Genomic DNA, 18530 nt, shown 5'->3' with positions numbered 1-18530 from the left:
CCCACAAATTGACCCCCCACTGGCAGAACAAAGGGTCAGCTGTGTCCCTGCCCCTCATCTAGCCTGCAACCCAAGAGCCTAAGGCAGGAAACGTGCCTTTTTTATTCACCCTTTCCAACTTTTAAGAGAAAAGCCAGTACAATTTCACTGCAGCATTGCAACTTTTTTTCCAGAAACACTTCAAGAAATAAAGAGCCTAGAAATAGTTAAAAGTAATGCTGCTACAATGCGAGGAAAACTTTGTTGCCCGCTGATGAGGGGCTGTGCACACACCCATAGTGAAGAACAGTGGGAAAATTCAATTCCCTACTGCCAGCTGCATTAGGAAAATTCACGTAATCCCAAGCTTCGGTTTCTTTCTAGAGTCATGTTTATTCGGGAAACTGCAAGGCAGGAGCTTGAATTATTTTACCTGTCTGAAATCAGCGCACAGGCTGCAGCCAGCACAGAGCCTGTGCTCTCATCATCCGTTGAGAGTTGGAGCAGTACATCTGCCCAGCTGACATAATTCATCATTGTAAAGAGCAAATTTGTACCAAAATGCTTCGGTGCCCATTGCTGAGGAGATGCATGTCCTGCGTAACCACAAGGCATGTACTGAAAACCGGACCAGCATGTCTAAGTCTATTCTCCATCTCACAGCTAAAGAAACTGAGGCACACAGTTCATGATTTGTCCCATGTTACAGAACAAGTCAGTAGCAGCACAAGGAATAAAAGCTGATTAACAATTACAGTAACACTGTTCTTCAATGTGTCCTTAACGTCAGCACAAGGAAAAAAAAAAGCACACACCCAAGTCGAAGTAATTTTATTAATAACTCACAAGAACAAATTGCTACATTTTACTGAGAGAAAACCACAGCTTTATGTACCAGGGCAGAACTAGGGAAGCTGCATACTAAAATTCCGATTATGCAAATTTATCTTAAGAACATTTTTAGACAAGAATGAAGCAAGGTTTATTTTCTTTAATTAAAAACAGAATCCTACGTAGTTCATTAGCATGGATTCAGAGCAGAATGAATATTAATGTGGCCCACCTCTCCCAATTCTACCTGCCAGAAATATCAAGGGAAAAAAGGTTAGAAAATGGATTCCTAAGCAGCTGTATATGCAACTGGCTAAAGTCACTGCAAGGCTGCTGGCACCTCTGAAAGGTCACAGCGATCAGGGTAATCTTTTTGACCAGAAAAAGGCAAATGATACTGCCACCTTCAAAAAGGCAAGAAAGAGGATCTGGGGAACTACAGGCTGGACAGTCTCACTTCGGTCTCCAGGAAAATTACAGAATAAGCTATTATGAAAGCTGTTCCAGGCACATGAAATCACCAGGTGATGGGGAACAACCAGCCAACGCCAATTTACCAAGGGCGCATTCTACCTGACCATCCTGACTGCCGTCTAGGAGGCAATCACTGGCTCTGTGGCAGAGCGGAAACAGCAAAGATGTCATTCACCTTGACCACAGCAAGGCTTTCAACAGTGTCCCTCACAGTAGCCTTGTATCTCAACTGAGGATATGAACTACAAAGAAGGTGGAACAACTTCTGGACCATTAGGCTCAAAACAGTCACTGGGTCAAGTCTAACTTTCAGATGGGTACAAGTGACATTCCTCAGTAGTCAGAACGAGGGGAAATCATGTTGAACATCTTCCTTAACAACCTGAGGTGCAGAGAGCCCAGATGAGGACACTAGTTTGTCTGTCCTGGAGAAGAGAAGGCTGAGAGGAGACCTAACTGCAGTTTCCCACTACAGAAGGGACTGCAGAGAAGACAGAAGAACCAGACTCTTCTCAGGCATTCAGCAAAAGGGCAAGAGGCAACAATTGCAAGCTGCGACCAGGGATGCGGCCATGAAGAACAAATGCTTGCCCACAAGAGCAACTAAATGCTGGAACAGGCACCCAGACAGGCTGTGGAACCTCTGCCACCAGAGGTTTCCAAACGTCATGGTCTTGAGCAACTTGGTCTAGCTTTGAAGTTGGCCTGGTACTTTGCAAGGGGTTGTACTAGATGACCTCCAAATGACCTTTCAACCTAAATTTTTCTATGATTTAGAAAAGTTTTCTAAGTTTATCTGTAAAGAGAAGAAGTCTAATCAGTGAAAAGCCACCAGTCACATTTATTCTGACAGGGCTTCAGGCTGTTCCACCTGTCAGGTCCCAGACACCATTACTGTGCTTCTTCAGCCAAAAACTTCATATACTGTTTCCGAGCAGGAAAATCATCAGCCGGCCTGTTGTATGCTGTCCAGACGGGTTCTCCAACAAATAGTCTCATTGCCTTCACGTAATTCTGTCAAAGAATAAGAAGTCACAAGTAATTTAAGAGTTCCTTTCAACTGGATCTTAATTCTGATGTTAACAGTTTCCTTTGTACTTCTGCAGCAATTTTTGGAACCATTTCAAGATGGGGTGACAGCTTCACGTGTTCCAGAAAATTGTATCATTACACTGCTGCTGCTGCTCCCAGCTACCTCAGTGGGAGATTTTGCAGTGATATATCACCACAACCAGTGCTTCCAGGTCAGGCAGAGACGATACTTCTCCCCGTTTCAAAGAAACCAAAGAAATCCTGTCTTACGCAAACTATTTTGCACTGGATCCACAATACTGAGCAATGCAGCATCTAATTCCTACTTGCTTAGTTAAACAAAAGCAATCAGAATACCCAAGATGGCTACACAGTGCTTTTGAGGAATACCAGAGGTTTCAAAGTGAGAGCTATAAAAGCTGAATGGAGAGCACATAAACTAGGCAAAAAATAATCCAATGGGAAGTTAAAAATCTCCAGATTCCAACGGGAAAAACAACAGCCCCTGCCACCAGCTAACCAAAAGTATGCCAGGTGCGAAGGTGCAGCTGTGGCAGCAGAAAATGGGATTTTTATGTCCTGTAGAAGTGCTCTAACCACTGAGTTGTGGGGATGTCTGCTCTCTTCTGTCAACTACGCTACAGGTTTAGACCCTACCTATTTTGTAAACACTGCTGAGTGCTTATCTTGCACTCAGGTGCTCAGCAATGTCAAGAATAAAGCTAAGTACCTAAAGAAGTTAGCTGCAAAATGCAAGGGTCTAGAAGCACCTAAAATAGTTATTTTGAAGAGGACACTTCTGGACTAAAGTTCCAGACTTCTTGTGGATTCAACCCATAGTCCCTGACATTTTGTCTGTGTAAAGAAAAAGCCTTAAACCAGCAATTGTAGCTGATTCACTGTGGATCTCAAAATGCTGACATGAAATCAGGTTTTCCCCCAGAGCAGCATATCCCTTTTTCACATATATGATAACTGCTATCTGCAAAGTTGATTTAAAATTAGATCATTCTGAAGACTATGCCAGAAATGGGATTTTGCCACACAGGAGACAGCACACATTTCCCCATTTTCCAGGGGGAATGCTGCAGTTACAGACAAATTTATAAAAACCCACAAGGACAGACACACAGATCAGGACTCCATGTGCCAATCTTACAATCCCATTGCCAAAAATACCTTCTGAAAGCAGGTCACCTCCTACGAAGCCAGCATCCAGTCCAGCACATGCTAGCTGCAAGTAGTGGCTCTGAACCCTTAAATCCTCTTTTCCCTGAAGGTGAATTTAGTGCCCATGAAAAATGCCACTGCTGGACAGATATGCTCTGTCTGTCCCCACAAAGATACACAACAAGGCAACACAGAAGGATCCATCTACACCACCTCTACCTCAACCAACAGTGGGGGCAATTGCATGAGGGACAGCCGCAGGGCTTGGCTCTCACACTACTGTCTCACAAGATACGCTACGGATATCACGTGGCAATGTCTTGCAGTTACAGCTGATGAGAGGAAGCTGGATTTGTGACCTGGAGATGAAAGGTTCAGATGCTGTGAATTATTTAGTATTTTTCATATTCCTACTTCATATTTAATATGTTTTGCTAATGAACTGCAAGTCTCAGGGCATGTAGCTACTAATGTGATATATATGCTCACACGGATTTGTCATCAAAATTTATGGTAATCTATAACAACATACGTTCTCATCCAGTGTAAATCGGTGATATATGCCGGCAGGGAGGGTTATCATGTCTCCTTTTTCCATGGAAATCCGGATCCATTTGTCATCCTTGTCTCGAACATCAAAATAGCCAGATCCATCTAAGATGTAGCGTATTTCATCATCTAGGTGTAAATGTTCTTCATAAAATGTTTTTATCTAGGAATAGCAAGTATCTCTTAAAACTACTGAACACAGAAAAACTGCAAAGAAGTCTGGTAGAAACACGTGGCCAAGCAGACAAAGGCTTTCAAAGGGCAACTGCACAGTGATTTAACTAATAGATGAGACCAACATGGTTAAAATGGCTAATCCAGCCAGCCTGAATCTGTCTTAGGACACTTCTAAGTAGGCTGCTACATTTCCTTTGGAAGACAGGAATTTCTCTGGCAAGAAACAGCAGCTATAGCTGTACATAACCAGTTTCTGAATAACAGTAATGCTTACGCCCATTTGAGAGAGAGGCAGATAAAGCTTCTCACCACAGGATTTGGTCCTCACAGTTGTTCAGTTTGATCATTTTCTGCCTTTTTTTCTCCTGACATGCAAAAATAAAACAGAGCTACAGATTATCCCCCCTCTTTTACATTGGTGTAGCGTTAAATTAGACCCACAGGCTACTACAACTCTATGTGAAAATGCAGTTATTGCCAAACACGGCCCATCTACAGCAATCTGATGTAAACAGCATGTCACACCCGCCCCACACAGCGAGCCCCAGCTGCAGGCTCTCTCCTCCTGGGCAGCAGTGGCAACATTCCCGTTTTTTCCAGAAAGGTGAATTCTTTGTACATTTCACAGCACAGAACAAAACATGCTTTAAAGGTTCAATCAACAGAGACCGGAGCGGGTTAGTGCACAGAGAGCGGTGCAATGCCAGGTATGATCAGCCGCTCGGGCCGGGATGGTGGTTAGCCACACCAGCGCAGGTGGCCCTAAGCCAGTACTGATACAGCACGGCAAGATGAGCGAAAGTCCCTATGCCCTGTCAATAATGGCCCGTCTTTGTGTCAGGTAGAGCCCACCCGGACAACCCAAGTTACTACCTAATTCACCCATTCATCAATTTAAAACCAGTAGAACACAATGGGCTTAAAACAAACTAGTAAATGAAAACATGGAAATGCCACTGGGTTGCTGTCCTCAGGTCAGAGCAGCATGTCAGCACCCAGAGGCCAGGAGGAGAAAGCTCCTTCTGGGAGGCTCACCTGAGAGCCTGGCACCATTTGCTTTCAGCTGTTATGAAACAGCCAAGGTAAAAAAAGTCGTCTTGTACAGGGACCGTGTGCCTCTGATTCCACGATGTTAATGTTCACTTTGAAAAGATGTATTTTGCAAGTAGCCATTAGGATGTTCCAGCCTTCAAAGCCCATGCCCAGCTGGCACCTGCCTGCCTTCACCCTGGGGATCACCATCTCCAAGGACAGGTCAGCATCAGCGGGGCTCTGCTGGTAGGAATCTTAGTTTTAAAATGGCACGGTGATGGAAACTATCCTTAAAACCTTTGAGGGCAGCCTACAGAAGCAAAAGGCCTCTGCTATTTTTAAAATAATATCAAAACTCCTTTTTAATGTTAAGGACTTCAGTACAGGATGTACTTTACACATGGAAATGTCATCTTTGTGCCCCTGCAGGTGTTGGGAAGCCAGCTGCACACTCTAGCGGTAGACTCCAGCGTGCAAATCCTCATTCAAAGCAAAGCCTCGCATACCTTTTCCTTGTAATTAGGAAGCTTGTCCTTATGTATGGTTACTATATCCATCCAAGAATAATTTTCTGTTCTCCGAATCTCTTTCAGACATGGGTCAGTCTCATAATTATCAGCATCCAACTGAAAATTAAGCAAGGAAAACAAAAAAAAGTATTCAGACACAATTGCTTAAGGCGCAGTTCAGGACACTAAGGTGGAAAAACCCGAGTTGCCAGGAGAGTCTGTGGAGGGGCAGGCCGCTGCTGGGGTAGCCGAGTTCGCTGCCGGAGGTGCACAAGGCGTGCCAGCTTCCTTACACTTACCTGCCCCCAGCCCACCCCCGCACGGACACCGCCGGGGCCCCTCCTGCTGCCTCCCCCCGGCCGCGGCAGCGCCGGCAGGCACGGACATGGCGGCACCTGCCGCCTGGGGCGATCACAGCCCCAAGCCTGCCCACCCCTGCGGCAGGCCCGAGGCCCCGCACGGCCCCGGCCGGGCCTGCCCTGCGCCGGGCCGCCCGCGGCGGCTCCCCCGCTTACTTTGCGGTAGGCGACGCCGAGGCGGCGCAGCTGCTCCAGGCTGACGGCGCGGTTGGGCCGGAGGCGGTGGGGCGCCCGCTGGTCCGCCGGGGACTCGTCCATGTACCAGGCCTCCACCATCCCGCTGCCACTCGCCCCGCTCCGCGGGGCCGGGCTGGGCGGGGGCGGGCCGCCGCGGCGGGGCTGGAGGGGCCGGGGCAGGGACCGGGGATCGGCCCCGCGCAGCCAGCCTATGGCGAGAGCCTTAAACAGGCGCCATTTGCCACTCAGCAGGCTGAGCAGGGTGCGCTGCCTAGCAGATACAGCTCTTATTTTAGGGTATTGGTTTCGCCCCAAGCGCCCAGGCGCCGAGAGCGGTAGCTGCAGGACGGCCTCTCCGTGAAAGCGATCTGCTGGCGGAGGGGCCTTCTCGCCCGCACTGGCCCTCTCGGGTAACGCGCTGGGGTCTGCAGCCAGCACCCAACGGCAGCTGCGTTCATGGCCAAGTCTGCCCCGGCAGCAACGCTCCCGCTGGACTTGCTGGCAAGCCTCGGCCTCGCAGACCAATGCTGCAACCCCAGAATATGGAAAAATAAATTAGGGAGAGAAAAAAAAAAAAAGGAAATTGGAGTGGTAAGACCTGCTGCCCAGAAAGCTCGTGTTGTCTCCATCTGTGGAGATACTCACACTCCGAGCAAACTGCTCAAGGCAGGGTGGACAAGATGCACTGCAACAGTCCCCTCCAGCCTCCACTGTGCTGCATTCCACACCGTTCTATAATTCTATACAGCAAATAAATCAACAGCCAGATAAATGCGACGCAAGAATGGAGGAACTCAAAAAGAAACAAGCCCTTCTTAAATGTTTTTCTTCCCAAAAAGAGAATTTTATACTTACTACTGTCTTAACCACTCTTTCTCAGATTCTTAGAAATGGTACTAGCTCCCTTTAATGTATACTATTCAATGTAGCAGCACTACTGGTTATCAATTCTGGATAAAATTTAATTGCAAGGCCCACAGCATTTACACATGAGCTGGTCTAATGCTGGTATTGTCCACATTTAGTTCTAGCAGCACATACAAACTCGGAGAGAAGCTGAGGGAAGGGGGATTATTTAATCTGGAGGAGACCTCATCACTCATCTACAACTACCTGAAAGGGAAAGGTGGGTGTTGGTCTCTTCTCCCACGTAACTAGAGGAACAAGAGGAAATGGCCTCAAGTTGCACCGGGGGAGGTTTAGACTAGATATTAGAGTTTCTTTACTGAGAGAGTGGTCAAACATTGGAACAGGCTGCCCAGGGAGGTGGTGGAGTCACCATCACTGGAGGTCTTCAGAAAACACGTAGGTATGGCACTTCAGGACATGGTTTAGCGGGCATGATGGTGTCGGGTTGACAGCTGGACTGCATGATCTAGAAGAGGTCTTTTCCAACCTTAATAATTCTGTGATTCTAAGTTCAATGCCTATCCACTGAATCTCATGGCTTCTGAACGGCAACACCCTCCTCAAATTTCAGTTCCCTGAAAAGAATTGCTAAAATGGCCAACATCCTCCCCAAGTCCTCAAGGCCCTATTGAGGAGTATTACTTGCTTTCCATCCTTTACTCAGCCTTAATCTTCTCACTTGCCTCTCAGCTTTCTTTTGTCCTGAATTTCCAGAGTAGTACCAATATTTATCATTCTCAAATTAAAATAAAACTTCCCTGTTAGATTTTCTATTATAATCTACCAATTAGATTCAGGTAGTAAAGTTGCTTAAATTCAGTATTATACTGATGTTATGATTTATCCACCATTATCTACTCTTTTTTTCCCCAAAGCTGCTGCTTAAAAAAAAATACAGATTTCCATACAGTAAACAGGATCTACATGTTTAACTGGAGATGTATGATAGGCAGATTATTAGATGCTACCTCTTCAGTATATTCTTTGTCACGCTGTTCTGCCTCAACTAGAGATCTGATCAGGGATGATGGGGTGTTTTCCTTCAAGTCAAACTTCTAAAATAAATAGATGGATAATTGTGTGCATATATAGAAGAGAAGCAGAGGGGAAAATCCGATCAGTGCACTACCTTACCCCTAGATGAGCTTCACTTTGTAGTTTCGGATGAGAGATAATGTAAAAAGCCCTACTCTTCTATTAACTGCTAGCTAGCCAGTTTCCTCATTCTATCACAATTCAGATGACTCTGAATACGTTAAGAGCTCATACTTTGCTCATACTCATTAAGAAATCAAGCTTCAGCAGCTCTGCCATTCTGTGCAGCAATTAACAAATAAAAAAAAAATTCAGTGACTTCTAGTTTAAGCCCTACTATTCAATGGTATGAGGGTACCCTACAAAGAAGCTGACACAGACAACATACCAAAGCTGTTTGCTCTTCCTATATAGATGCATAGAAAATAAAACTATGTTGATTACTGGTAATTACTCTCTAATTCAAGTGCACATTAGCCATTCCATTAATCTCATCATTGAGTAGAAAAAAAAAAATTAAGTCAAACACTTGACATCCAAAGACCTGGAGAAGCTGATCATATTCTAGTTCCATTTCAGATAAAATGGCCAATTATTACCTTTGGGACAACACTGAAGAGGAACTAACAATGCTAATGAGAACCAGTATGCATAAAAAAAAATTACTTAATGGAAACAGGAAGCCAGAAACAAAGAGCTTGGACATTAAGCAGCTAAAGATACCCAGCTTTTTAGTTTGTTCATGCTACCTTGCAATAGTAAGAAAAATTATAAAGAAATATGTGGATGCTGTAACTGCTGATACTGTGAGGCACAGGTGAGTGTTACAAGCCCATCTGTAGAGATGTTACTACTAATGCCAGAACACCAAAGCATATCAATGGACAACTCCGTATTAGGTCACTGACCTCTTACCAAACCAACCAACCCCAAAGTCCCATCACCCCCAACTGTTTTGGGCTGTTAATGTGTATCTCGGTACAAAAATTTAATTTATTTCACTAAGAGGAAAATACAAAACACTTTGGATAGATTTAATATTACTTCTTCAGAAGTCTGTCTTTACGGTGAATTCAGAAGTCCACAAGACAGCTAAAAACACTGACCACGGCCCTTCAGTAAGATGGGGAAAAAGCAAACACTCTCTATCATCAACTAAATATTGACTCAATTGTAAAACAAATGTTATAGAAGAAAATGTGGAGGTTTTTTCTCCTCAAAAGTTGGTATATGTTGTACACTGGAGGCCAGAAAGAAGTACAGTTCAAAGTTCAACTCTGAAACAATTACAGCAGTTCCAGTTGTCACTGTGATGTTAGTCCTTTTCCTCCCACTGCAACAGTCTCTAGTCCCAGTACATCAGGACTTTTGTTTACTAGCGCCTTCTCTTGCTAGTCTATCAGCTTCTTCATTTCCTTGGAAGCCAGCATGACCGGGAACATGCATCTGTTAAGACAAAAGTATAGGAGTGTTAGTTAACAAGAAATCAAGAAAAAAGTACATATATGAAATTTGATCACACCACACCCTTTCATTCATAGTACAGTAGCACCTCCTTAGAGGCCCTCTCCTCACACTCAGTCCTTACGTGTTCTTCCCAGACTGCCTTCCTCTAGGAAAGTCTTGTCAAACTGTGAAAATAATCTTTATATGAAGTAGTGAACTGGCCAAGGACCACCTAACCTAGCCTTCAAGAAACACAGAAAATGTCTCCAACTCAAAATTCCCACTTTCAGAGGACAGAGAAAAACCTCTCTGCATTCAGAGCTTAAATCAAGTTAATCTTTTTTCCCAGAAAGCCAGAGACCACTATGCCGTTAACAGCCTTGGTAGTTATACCACTCACTTAGGACAAAGATACAGGGTATGAAAAGAATCTCTTGATCTTCAGATGTCTTAACTGTCCATCCTTAAACAGTTAGGAACTGAAAACACCTTCAACCTAAGCCCATACTTGTCAGAAGTGAAGGTGGAGGAGTGTGGGGCAGGAAAGAGAGGAAAAAAAATCAAGCTTGCCATTTGACCAGATTTGAGAGGGGACAAGCACGAAATGCGTGCGAGATGGTGTTAGGCTTACATGGCAAGGTTTTGGTAGTGGGGGAGCTGCAGGGGTGGCTTCTGTGAGAAGACATCAGGGGCTGCCCCTGCATCAGAAAGAGCCAGTTCCAGGTGACTCCAAAATGGACCTACCACAGAACACAGCTGAGCCCATCAGCAAAGCTTGTGGGTCCTCTGTGATAAAGTATTTCAGAAAGGGTCAAAAATGCTGCACAGCAGCTGAGAGGAGTGAGAAAATTTTCAGAGAAACAGCCCTGCAGAAACCACGGTCATGAATAAGGAGGGGGAGGAGGTGCTCCAGGTGCCAGAGCAGAGATTCCCCTGCAGTCCCTGGTGAAGACCATGGTGAGGCCAGCTGTGCCCCTGCAGCCCATGGAGCTCCACGGTGGAGCTGATATCCACCTGCAGCCCGGGGAGGACCCCACGCCAGAGCAGGTGGATTATCATAACAAAGCACCTGCATACATTTCTCCTCCTGAAATGAAACATCACAGAATCACTAAGGTTGGAAAGGACCTTCAAGATCATCAAGTCCAACTGTTAACCCAACACCACCACGCCTCCCTAAACCACATCCCGAAGTGCCACATCCACATGTTTTTTGAACACTTCCAGTGATGGTGACTCCACCACCTCCCTGGGCAGCCTGTTCCAATGCTTGGTGAAGAAATTTTTCCTAATATCCAATCTAAACCTTCCCTGGCACAACTTGAGGCCATTTCCTCTTGTCCTATCACTAGTTACCTGGGAGAAGAGACCAACACCCGCCTCACCACAACCCCCTTTCAGGTAGTTGTAGAGAGCCATAAGGTCTCCCCTCAGCCTCCTCTTCTCCAGACTAAACAACCTCAGTTCCCTCAGACGCTCCTCATAAGACTTGTGCTCCAGACCCCTCACCAGCTTCGTTGCCCTTCTTTGGACACACTCCAGCACCTCAACATCCTTCTTGTAGTGAGGGGCCCAAAACTGAACACAGGATTCAAGGTGTGGCCTCACTAGTGCCAAGTACAGGGGTACAATCACCCCACATTTAAGAGATTCAGATATAATAAGTGTGCATAAAGCAACAATTTTTTTTTTAATTATGTAAAATACTCTAAGGACAGCTGAAACCTAGTCTTAGTTTTAAATTTTTTACACTTTCTACTCCTCAATAGACAATAGGACTAACTATATAACATCTAGTCAGCCTTTAAATTGGAGTTGCCAACCCTGGAACACAGAACAACATGAATGGAAGAATATCTGCAATAGATTTCCCATTGAAAAAGTGCACATTAAAGATCTATGCCATCCTGTTTCCTACAAAGTAAAGACAGAAGCCCAACAAATATGCCATTAGCAGCCACAAAATCAATGGTACAGAGATTTATTTCTAGAATCAGTAGTCTTATACCACAGTTAGACTAAAATGTAGAAGGAGGAGAGGGAAGATATCCCTTACAATGTTTATCACTGATGTTAGAGGTTACAAAAAAATATATCTTACCAGGAATACATGTACAGAAGTTGTTTTACTTCTTTACTGAAGAACTAAACAATTGAAAACTTAAAAATGGGTATTTTAAAGACCTGTCTGTACCCAGTTTTTGTTGAAAAAAAACCAAACAGTTAAGGTACAGACAACTAAAGTTAGTTTATTTGGGGTTATACTCTCTTAGTTCTCCCAGTTTAAGACACTCTCATGATTGAGTTAACACCAAAAAAACAGCATCTTAAGAGTTCTGAAAAGCAAATCCAGAAATTGAGCTATGACTCAAAAAAAAGACAGAGTTATGTTTTAAGCTTAGATTTCCAGGAACAGACGTTTCATCTACTAACAGTACTGACAAACTAAAAATAATTATTGCGGGCATTTCCTAAGTAGTAACAAGAGACCGCAAATAAATAAATGAAATATTGATTCCAAGAGCCTAGTTTACATTGCTTATTTGTTTTAAATAAAACCAGCAGTTTATCTGTGTTTATGGTTTTACTTATGAATGTACAATAATATTATGCTATATAAATTTCTTAGTTACGGTCATGCTTCTAAGTTTTTACAAGAAGCATGTTTAAGATGTCATTAAGAAGAAGAAATGAGGTGCTTACCCACTGAATTTCTATGCCTTTTGATAGACTATCAAGTCTTTCAAAATCTTCTTTATTTATTACACTTCCTCCTGAACTTGTTCTCCAGCCATTTGTTTTCCAGTTGTCAACCCAGCTGGTAATACCTGTGCGAAGGGAGCATTACCATAAAAATGCTATTAAAGACGCCATCAAGGATCAAGATGGAGAAAATAGCCCTTTAACAAGACATTAATTCTGTACAAAGTCTCATGCAAAGACATTAGAGATGGAAGATACTCCTGTCTGGTTCTCTACTACTGGCTTTCAGGATTGTATTTTTCCATTATTTGAATTACCCAACCATGTTTTCCTGAACAGATATTTAAACACTACAATCTTATATACACATTAGACACAGAATTATGATATGAACATCAATAAACTGAAGCTAAGGATTTGCCTGATTGTACAGTCAGCTAGAACAAATCTACAGCTTTGTTTTGAGAAATTGAGGAGACACACATGCACAGAGGAAAAACTGATGGCCAGATGCCTTATGGCTTCTGCACACTAAATAGAATCCTTCAGAGAAGGATCATGTAAACAGATTTCTACAGAACAAGATTTAACATTCTGGCCATCCCTTGCCGGCCAGAAAATTTACTGTATTACTCCTTAAATAAGGAGTTGTTTGTTTGTTTTTGGTATCTTTGCTGGTCTCGACAATGTAAGACATCCTTACTGCTTTCATGACAAAATAGACCTGAACCAAACAGAGAATCATCAGCCTTGCACACAAAACCTCCTAAAAACCAAGCCAAAGCACATCCATTCATACTTAACCACAAGCCTCCTTCTCTATTTTAAAACATGACTCCTAGACCCACTTACAAAACAACTTTGATTAAACAAGAGTGGAACCTGCACCTCGGTGACCCAAAATGCAAGAGCAAACTGCAAGCAAAACCAAAGAGACTAAGACATTGCACCTAAAGATTCTTCTTTCCTTCCCTCAAACTTATGTATCATACCTAAGTTTAAAAGGAATTTTAGCTGACACAGAAACTTTTCCTCCTTCATAACACCTGTTTCATAGACAAGATGGTATAGACCTCTCACAAAGCAAAGAATTGCAAAGATGTTTTTTTGCTCCTTATTATTTTGAACAATTTGCTTCTTGCAACAAATTATGCACTTGGATATCAACATGCAACACCCAGTCCTGAAGAGCAGACTCTTCCTTTTACTCTCCCCTTTTTCACAATGCTTCTGGTAGAGACTAAAAAATACCCACCAACAAGAAGGAAAAAAACTCACAACAACAACAACAAAAAAAAACCCCAACACCACCAAACCCTTCCGCTCCTATAGGAAATGCTATGCCTAAACCTTCTGGGGAAAATAAGCTATGCAAATTAGAGATTTATGAGATGATCCTTAGGAAGAGGCAATGGAAAATTCCTTCATGTTGATTCTTAACATTTACTCAACTTATGAGCTAGAATCAGGAGGACAGAGCACAAGCCCTTGACACTTTTCACTTCTGGACAGAACCTCTTTCATGCACATACAAGCTAACAGAATTTGAAACAAGCAGCAAGTGACAGCTCCAGCAACTCCTTCCTTGACTAGCAGTCACTTGTTCCCACTCGGTAGCTTTGTCCTTTCTAGGATATTGCTAGTTAAGGTGACACCAGAGTTTTTCAAGCTAAGTTCTGTTTTACTTTTAAACACGATTCCACTTTCAGGAATTGGGGAGGGCTTCTGGAAAGCAGAATGACTTATTTAGAGGAAAAAATATACAGATTTTTAATATACAAACCATTTGTTTGCTTTATTAATAACAAGCAATGAAACAAGTAATTACTTTCAGTGTTAGCACTCAAGTATAGGAAGTTATCCTAAGAAGATACTCACACCTCCCCTCAAAATAAAATAAAAAAAAAACAAAAATCACTGAAGTGTGAAAAAGCAACATTTAATTTTCAGTCAAAAGTTCCAGTAAGTTTTTGTTTAATGTTATTTCAAAACAAAAAACCTCCAAAGTGATCTGAAAACAGCTAACACATGTATTCCCTTTTATCACAGATAATCTGAAGATGATGATCTGAAGATCTGGGGGAAAGGGGAAGAAGTTTTCAGAAATTAAGTCTTACTGGCTGCTTCATGTAGTATTTCTAGGAAATAAAATATTTTCCAAATCTCTGGATGAAGGTGAAACCTTAAATACACCCTCTGAGCATATACCATCTCTGGCTAGCCTTCTAGTCTAGCCTGAAAGTTTGGAAGTGTAGTCTACATGTAAGAAGTAAGGAAACTTGAATATACTCCACATTTGTGTATTAAGACAGGCTCTCCAATCAAAACAAAACAAAAAAAGAATCCTACAGGGTCACTACACCAACTTCCAAGTACCTTCCCGAGTACATCCTTAATAGAGTACACATGAACAACATTTTTTCTAGACTTTGTGTCATACTGAATGCTTCAAGACAGAAATCCTTTAGTTACTTCTGTCATGCTTTACTCTAACAGGCACTTTGTCTCTACCTGTATTTCATGAGGTTAGCAACTGATCACTGCAATACTCTGAAGTTTTTCCCCAAGCAGTCATGAGTACTGAAATTATAAATTCTCTTCCTCATATCCCTCTCCCCAGGCCTCCGTATGTTCTGTGGGCCCTATGTAATGAAATCATATGCAGTGTGTCTTCCAAGAATCAGAAAAACTAAAATCATTAACTTACCATTAATAGTGAACTTGCTATCAGTGTAGATAATTAATTTCTTGATGTTTTGACTCTTTGCTTGCTCTATTGCTTTGCAGGCTGCCTTAAGAACATTTCAATAGAAACACAGTTTAGAACAGCATTTTGAACACATGCAAAGTAAATTACCAAAGTACCTGATGCTAACACAGAACTACAAAGAATATTACTGTAATCTTTCCATCAATGAGTACCAACATGCTTCAGAACACAGGTTTCCAAAATTATGCATGCAGACAACCACTTAATGCATCAGGCAAAGAAGGCGGCATTTATGTTTCACTGGCAAAAACATTTGTGGCAAAAAAACCCCACAAGTATTCTGATGCTCAATCCTGTACTGAAAGAGCAGCTCTCTGTCCAATTTCCTAACTCTGTCAACTGCACTTCAAGTTTTAGGCATTTTCTACATACCTTTGGGAAGCAAAGATTCATACCCGTTCCAACAGTCTGGAACCCCTAAAAGAAGGGAGTTTTGATGGGGGTTTTTTGGTGCTATGAAATATAACAAGAGGGAGAAGTGGCTGGGTCCTGGATATAGAGCTGAAAAGCTCTCTAGTGACAAGTCTGACCCTTGGGACACCATCGTCACTTCTTGCTTGTCCCCCATTAAAATGAACTTCCTGTACTTTTTAAGCAGATCAGTTCCCTATTTCATTTTATGTCCCAACACATAGTGCAGGATAGCAGCAGTACCAGAATTAAGATGAGGTGAGAAGGGAAGGCTAAATCTGCTGTTACCAACAGAAGTTTACCTCAGAAGTAACAGAAATTACTCCTGAGAGCCTAGAACCATTTGTTATATTCATCTAAGGAGTATGATACTCTGATTCTATCACAATAATAAGTCGACTCTCCTCTTAACCACTACTCATCAGCCCTCACCCCAAGGTCTAAGATGTACACATTAAAAATGCAAAGGATACTATACAGATTCAGGCATTCCTAATGCAAGGCTATTTTAAATATCTGTGCTTGGCCTGATGATATTTGGGAATTCTCAAGGTGAATTACTCCTTGTTCAAAAACACTAAAGATCAATAGAACAGTTTAGTCATGACTCCTAATATTTTGTTTACTTCCCTCACAGCTCCACAACTGTTCCTGAAAGCCAGAGTTGAAAGAGTCATAAGTGTGCTACTGTGGTCAAACATGCAGAAGCATTTTAGGATGTTTACTACTTACATGTATTTCAGCTCTTTGATTAGTCTGCCGTCCAGGAAGTCTTTCACTGGTATTTCTGTGTCCAAGGAATGAAGAGTAAATTAGTTACCCAAAATATTACAGAGTGGTGTACAATGACTATATATTAAAAAAACAAATACAAGACGACTAATTCGGTTTTTATAAAGGAGGTTGAATGGGGATTCTACTTCTGACTGCCAACTGCATCGTGCAACCTGCATATATGGACCTGCCAAAGATACGCAGTTTCTTTTGTTGTCTTCTGTGCACATCTATAACTATTTTAAAACTTTCTGCATCACTTTAATTATAGCTTCAGCCCCTTAAAGTATTATTTCCAGTTGATTTTGCCCACATTCTTACCACCTAGAGAAGCCGATTTCTCTTTTCCCCTCAATAAGTCACTAGTATCATAGCACTGTCATTAAGAGTCTCAAAAGCAAGGTTTCATATTCAAAAAGAGACTGATATTTAAGTTACACATAAAACAAAGACTAGTAAGTATTAAAAAAAGAATACACCCAGATACTTACAAAGGGTGGCCTGGTCCCCAGTAGACACCTATTCCAGCACGTGCCCTATTACGTCCATTACCTGAGCAACAACCATCTGTATAAACAACTGCGAAGTCACCTACAAAAGAATTACCAAAAGCAGAAGTTCAAGCACTCCTTCAAGGGTGTAGTCTCTTCAAGTAGAAACGCCTGCCAGCAGATTAATCCCCCAAACTTCCACCCCCAGAGAGCCCTTCAAAACATTAACTAGAAAAACCATGTAAATTAGTAATGCAGAACACCAGAAGCCCCACTGCAGCTTCACACCCTCACTGCTCCAAAATCAGTCGGCCTCAAGAGGTATTTCTGCTCCACGTTTCAGATTCTCACTACACTTCCTACCTTCTTCAGTCAGCTTTAAAACTTCTCAGCTACACCTGTATTTCAATAGTCTGTAATCCAGACACACATAAAACCACACATATAATGACCAGATTAAGCTATACGTTGATAGCAGTTAAAGCCAATTAATATTACACTGAAAGACAATGTGAACAAATACACAATGGCTCACATTTCCATTTCAGAGAGGAACAATATTATGCTGGGCCTGGTGCTGCCATACACAAATGTCCCTAAAGGCTTTCTCATCATTACGCTGGTTATTTATGAAAGAGTACAAAGAACTCAAAGGAATTACAGAAATAACAAAAGAGCTTACCCATATACGAAAATTTATCTTCGCTGACTGCTGGCACCGAGTATACTTCATCATATTTTACACGCTTTGCAATGTGTTCTTCATTTGTAGACTGTTCATATGGCCTTTTGCACGTATTGCAGCACAAGACGTTTATTTCTGGTTCCTCCCTCTGGCTACTGTTTTCCTGTGTTACAGCTGGAGGACCATGTGCCCCTTCCAAAAAAAAGAGAAAAGGTTCAGCTACATACAAAATCAAATTTTATTTGAAACGATTGCTTCTAAAGCCGACAGTTGTTATCACCTATTAGCAATGCTAGTCTGTTAAACGGACACCACACCAAGCTATTACGCAAAAAATATTACAGTATACATCATTCTTGATGCTAGACCAAACGCAAGCGAAGACACAGGCGTAACGGCCCTTAAAGCGGGCAGCGTACTAGCCACGTTCTCCACGAACACCTACAGAAACGCTTCACCACGCAACACACCCGTCGCTGTGCGCGGAGGGAAGGGCCAGCGCCGCGCACTCCGCCAGCAACAAGACGTCCACCCGAGGACGAACAGAAGCTGCCACCCGCGTTCACCCAGAAGCCAGGCGAGCCGTGCCGGTGCGCAGCGCGGCCTCCCTCCCCGCTCCCGCCCCGGCGGGCCGCCCTGCCCTCCCGCCCGGGCGGGGTTGCGGCAGGAGGGGAGGCAAGGACGAGCTACCTGCCGGCTCGGGCTGCTGCTGCCCTGGAAGGCCGGCGCGCAGGAAGGCCCAGGCGTCCTTCTCGGTGGCGAACTTCTTAAAGCTGGCGGAGGGGAACTTGTTCACCTGCTCCTGACACTCCGCCCTGCAACACAGGCGGCGGGAGTGAGGCTGGCGCGGGGCCGGCCCGGCGGCGGCTTCCCGCGCTGCCCCGGCCGCGGCCCTTACCAGGTGCGGTAAACGCCCGTCCGCCGGCCCCTGCGCACCGCGTAGAACATGCTGTCGGCCTTGGAGACAAAACAGGACTGACTGAGCACCGCCACGAGCCACCGGAGCATGGCGCAGCC

General features: G+C 43.3%; 2 protein-coding genes across 3 annotated transcripts; both read right to left on the bottom strand.

The window, feature by feature from the left end:
• Positions 1-2175: 2175 nt before the first annotated feature.
• Positions 2176-6825, bottom strand: ADI1 (acireductone dioxygenase 1; the record flags this gene model as incomplete). Its single annotated transcript, XM_081997865.1, has 4 exons — positions 6269-6825; positions 5751-5870; positions 4019-4198; positions 2176-2298 (listed from the first exon to the last, which is right to left on the bottom strand). The coding sequence occupies exons 1-4, from the start codon at positions 6386-6388 to the stop codon at positions 2176-2178; spliced, it is 543 nt and encodes a 180-aa protein (XP_081853991.1). The 5' UTR covers positions 6389-6825.
• A 2767-nt stretch (positions 6826-9592) lies between these two features.
• On the bottom strand, positions 9593-18521 carry RNASEH1 (ribonuclease H1; the record flags this gene model as incomplete). 2 transcript variants are annotated; one of them, XM_081997833.1, is made up of 8 exons in its annotated part: positions 9593-9679; positions 12383-12507; positions 15090-15174; positions 16296-16350; positions 16829-16928; positions 17511-17732; positions 18204-18328; positions 18412-18521. In XM_081997833.1, the coding sequence occupies 8 exons, from the start codon at positions 18519-18521 to the stop codon at positions 9593-9595; spliced, it is 909 nt and encodes a 302-aa protein (XP_081853959.1). The 2 variants fall into 2 exon arrangements, with proteins under 2 accessions (XP_081853959.1, XP_081853960.1); XM_081997834.1 differs by having other exon boundaries at positions 17511-17705.
• Positions 18522-18530: the final 9 nt, after the last annotated feature.

Source organism: Phaethon aethereus, assembly GCF_964289735.1.
Source record: "Phaethon aethereus genome assembly, chromosome: 3".
NCBI classification, from domain to species: domain Eukaryota; kingdom Metazoa; phylum Chordata; class Aves; order Phaethontiformes; family Phaethontidae; genus Phaethon; species Phaethon aethereus.
This window is presented reverse-complemented; position numbering and strand designations above follow the sequence as displayed.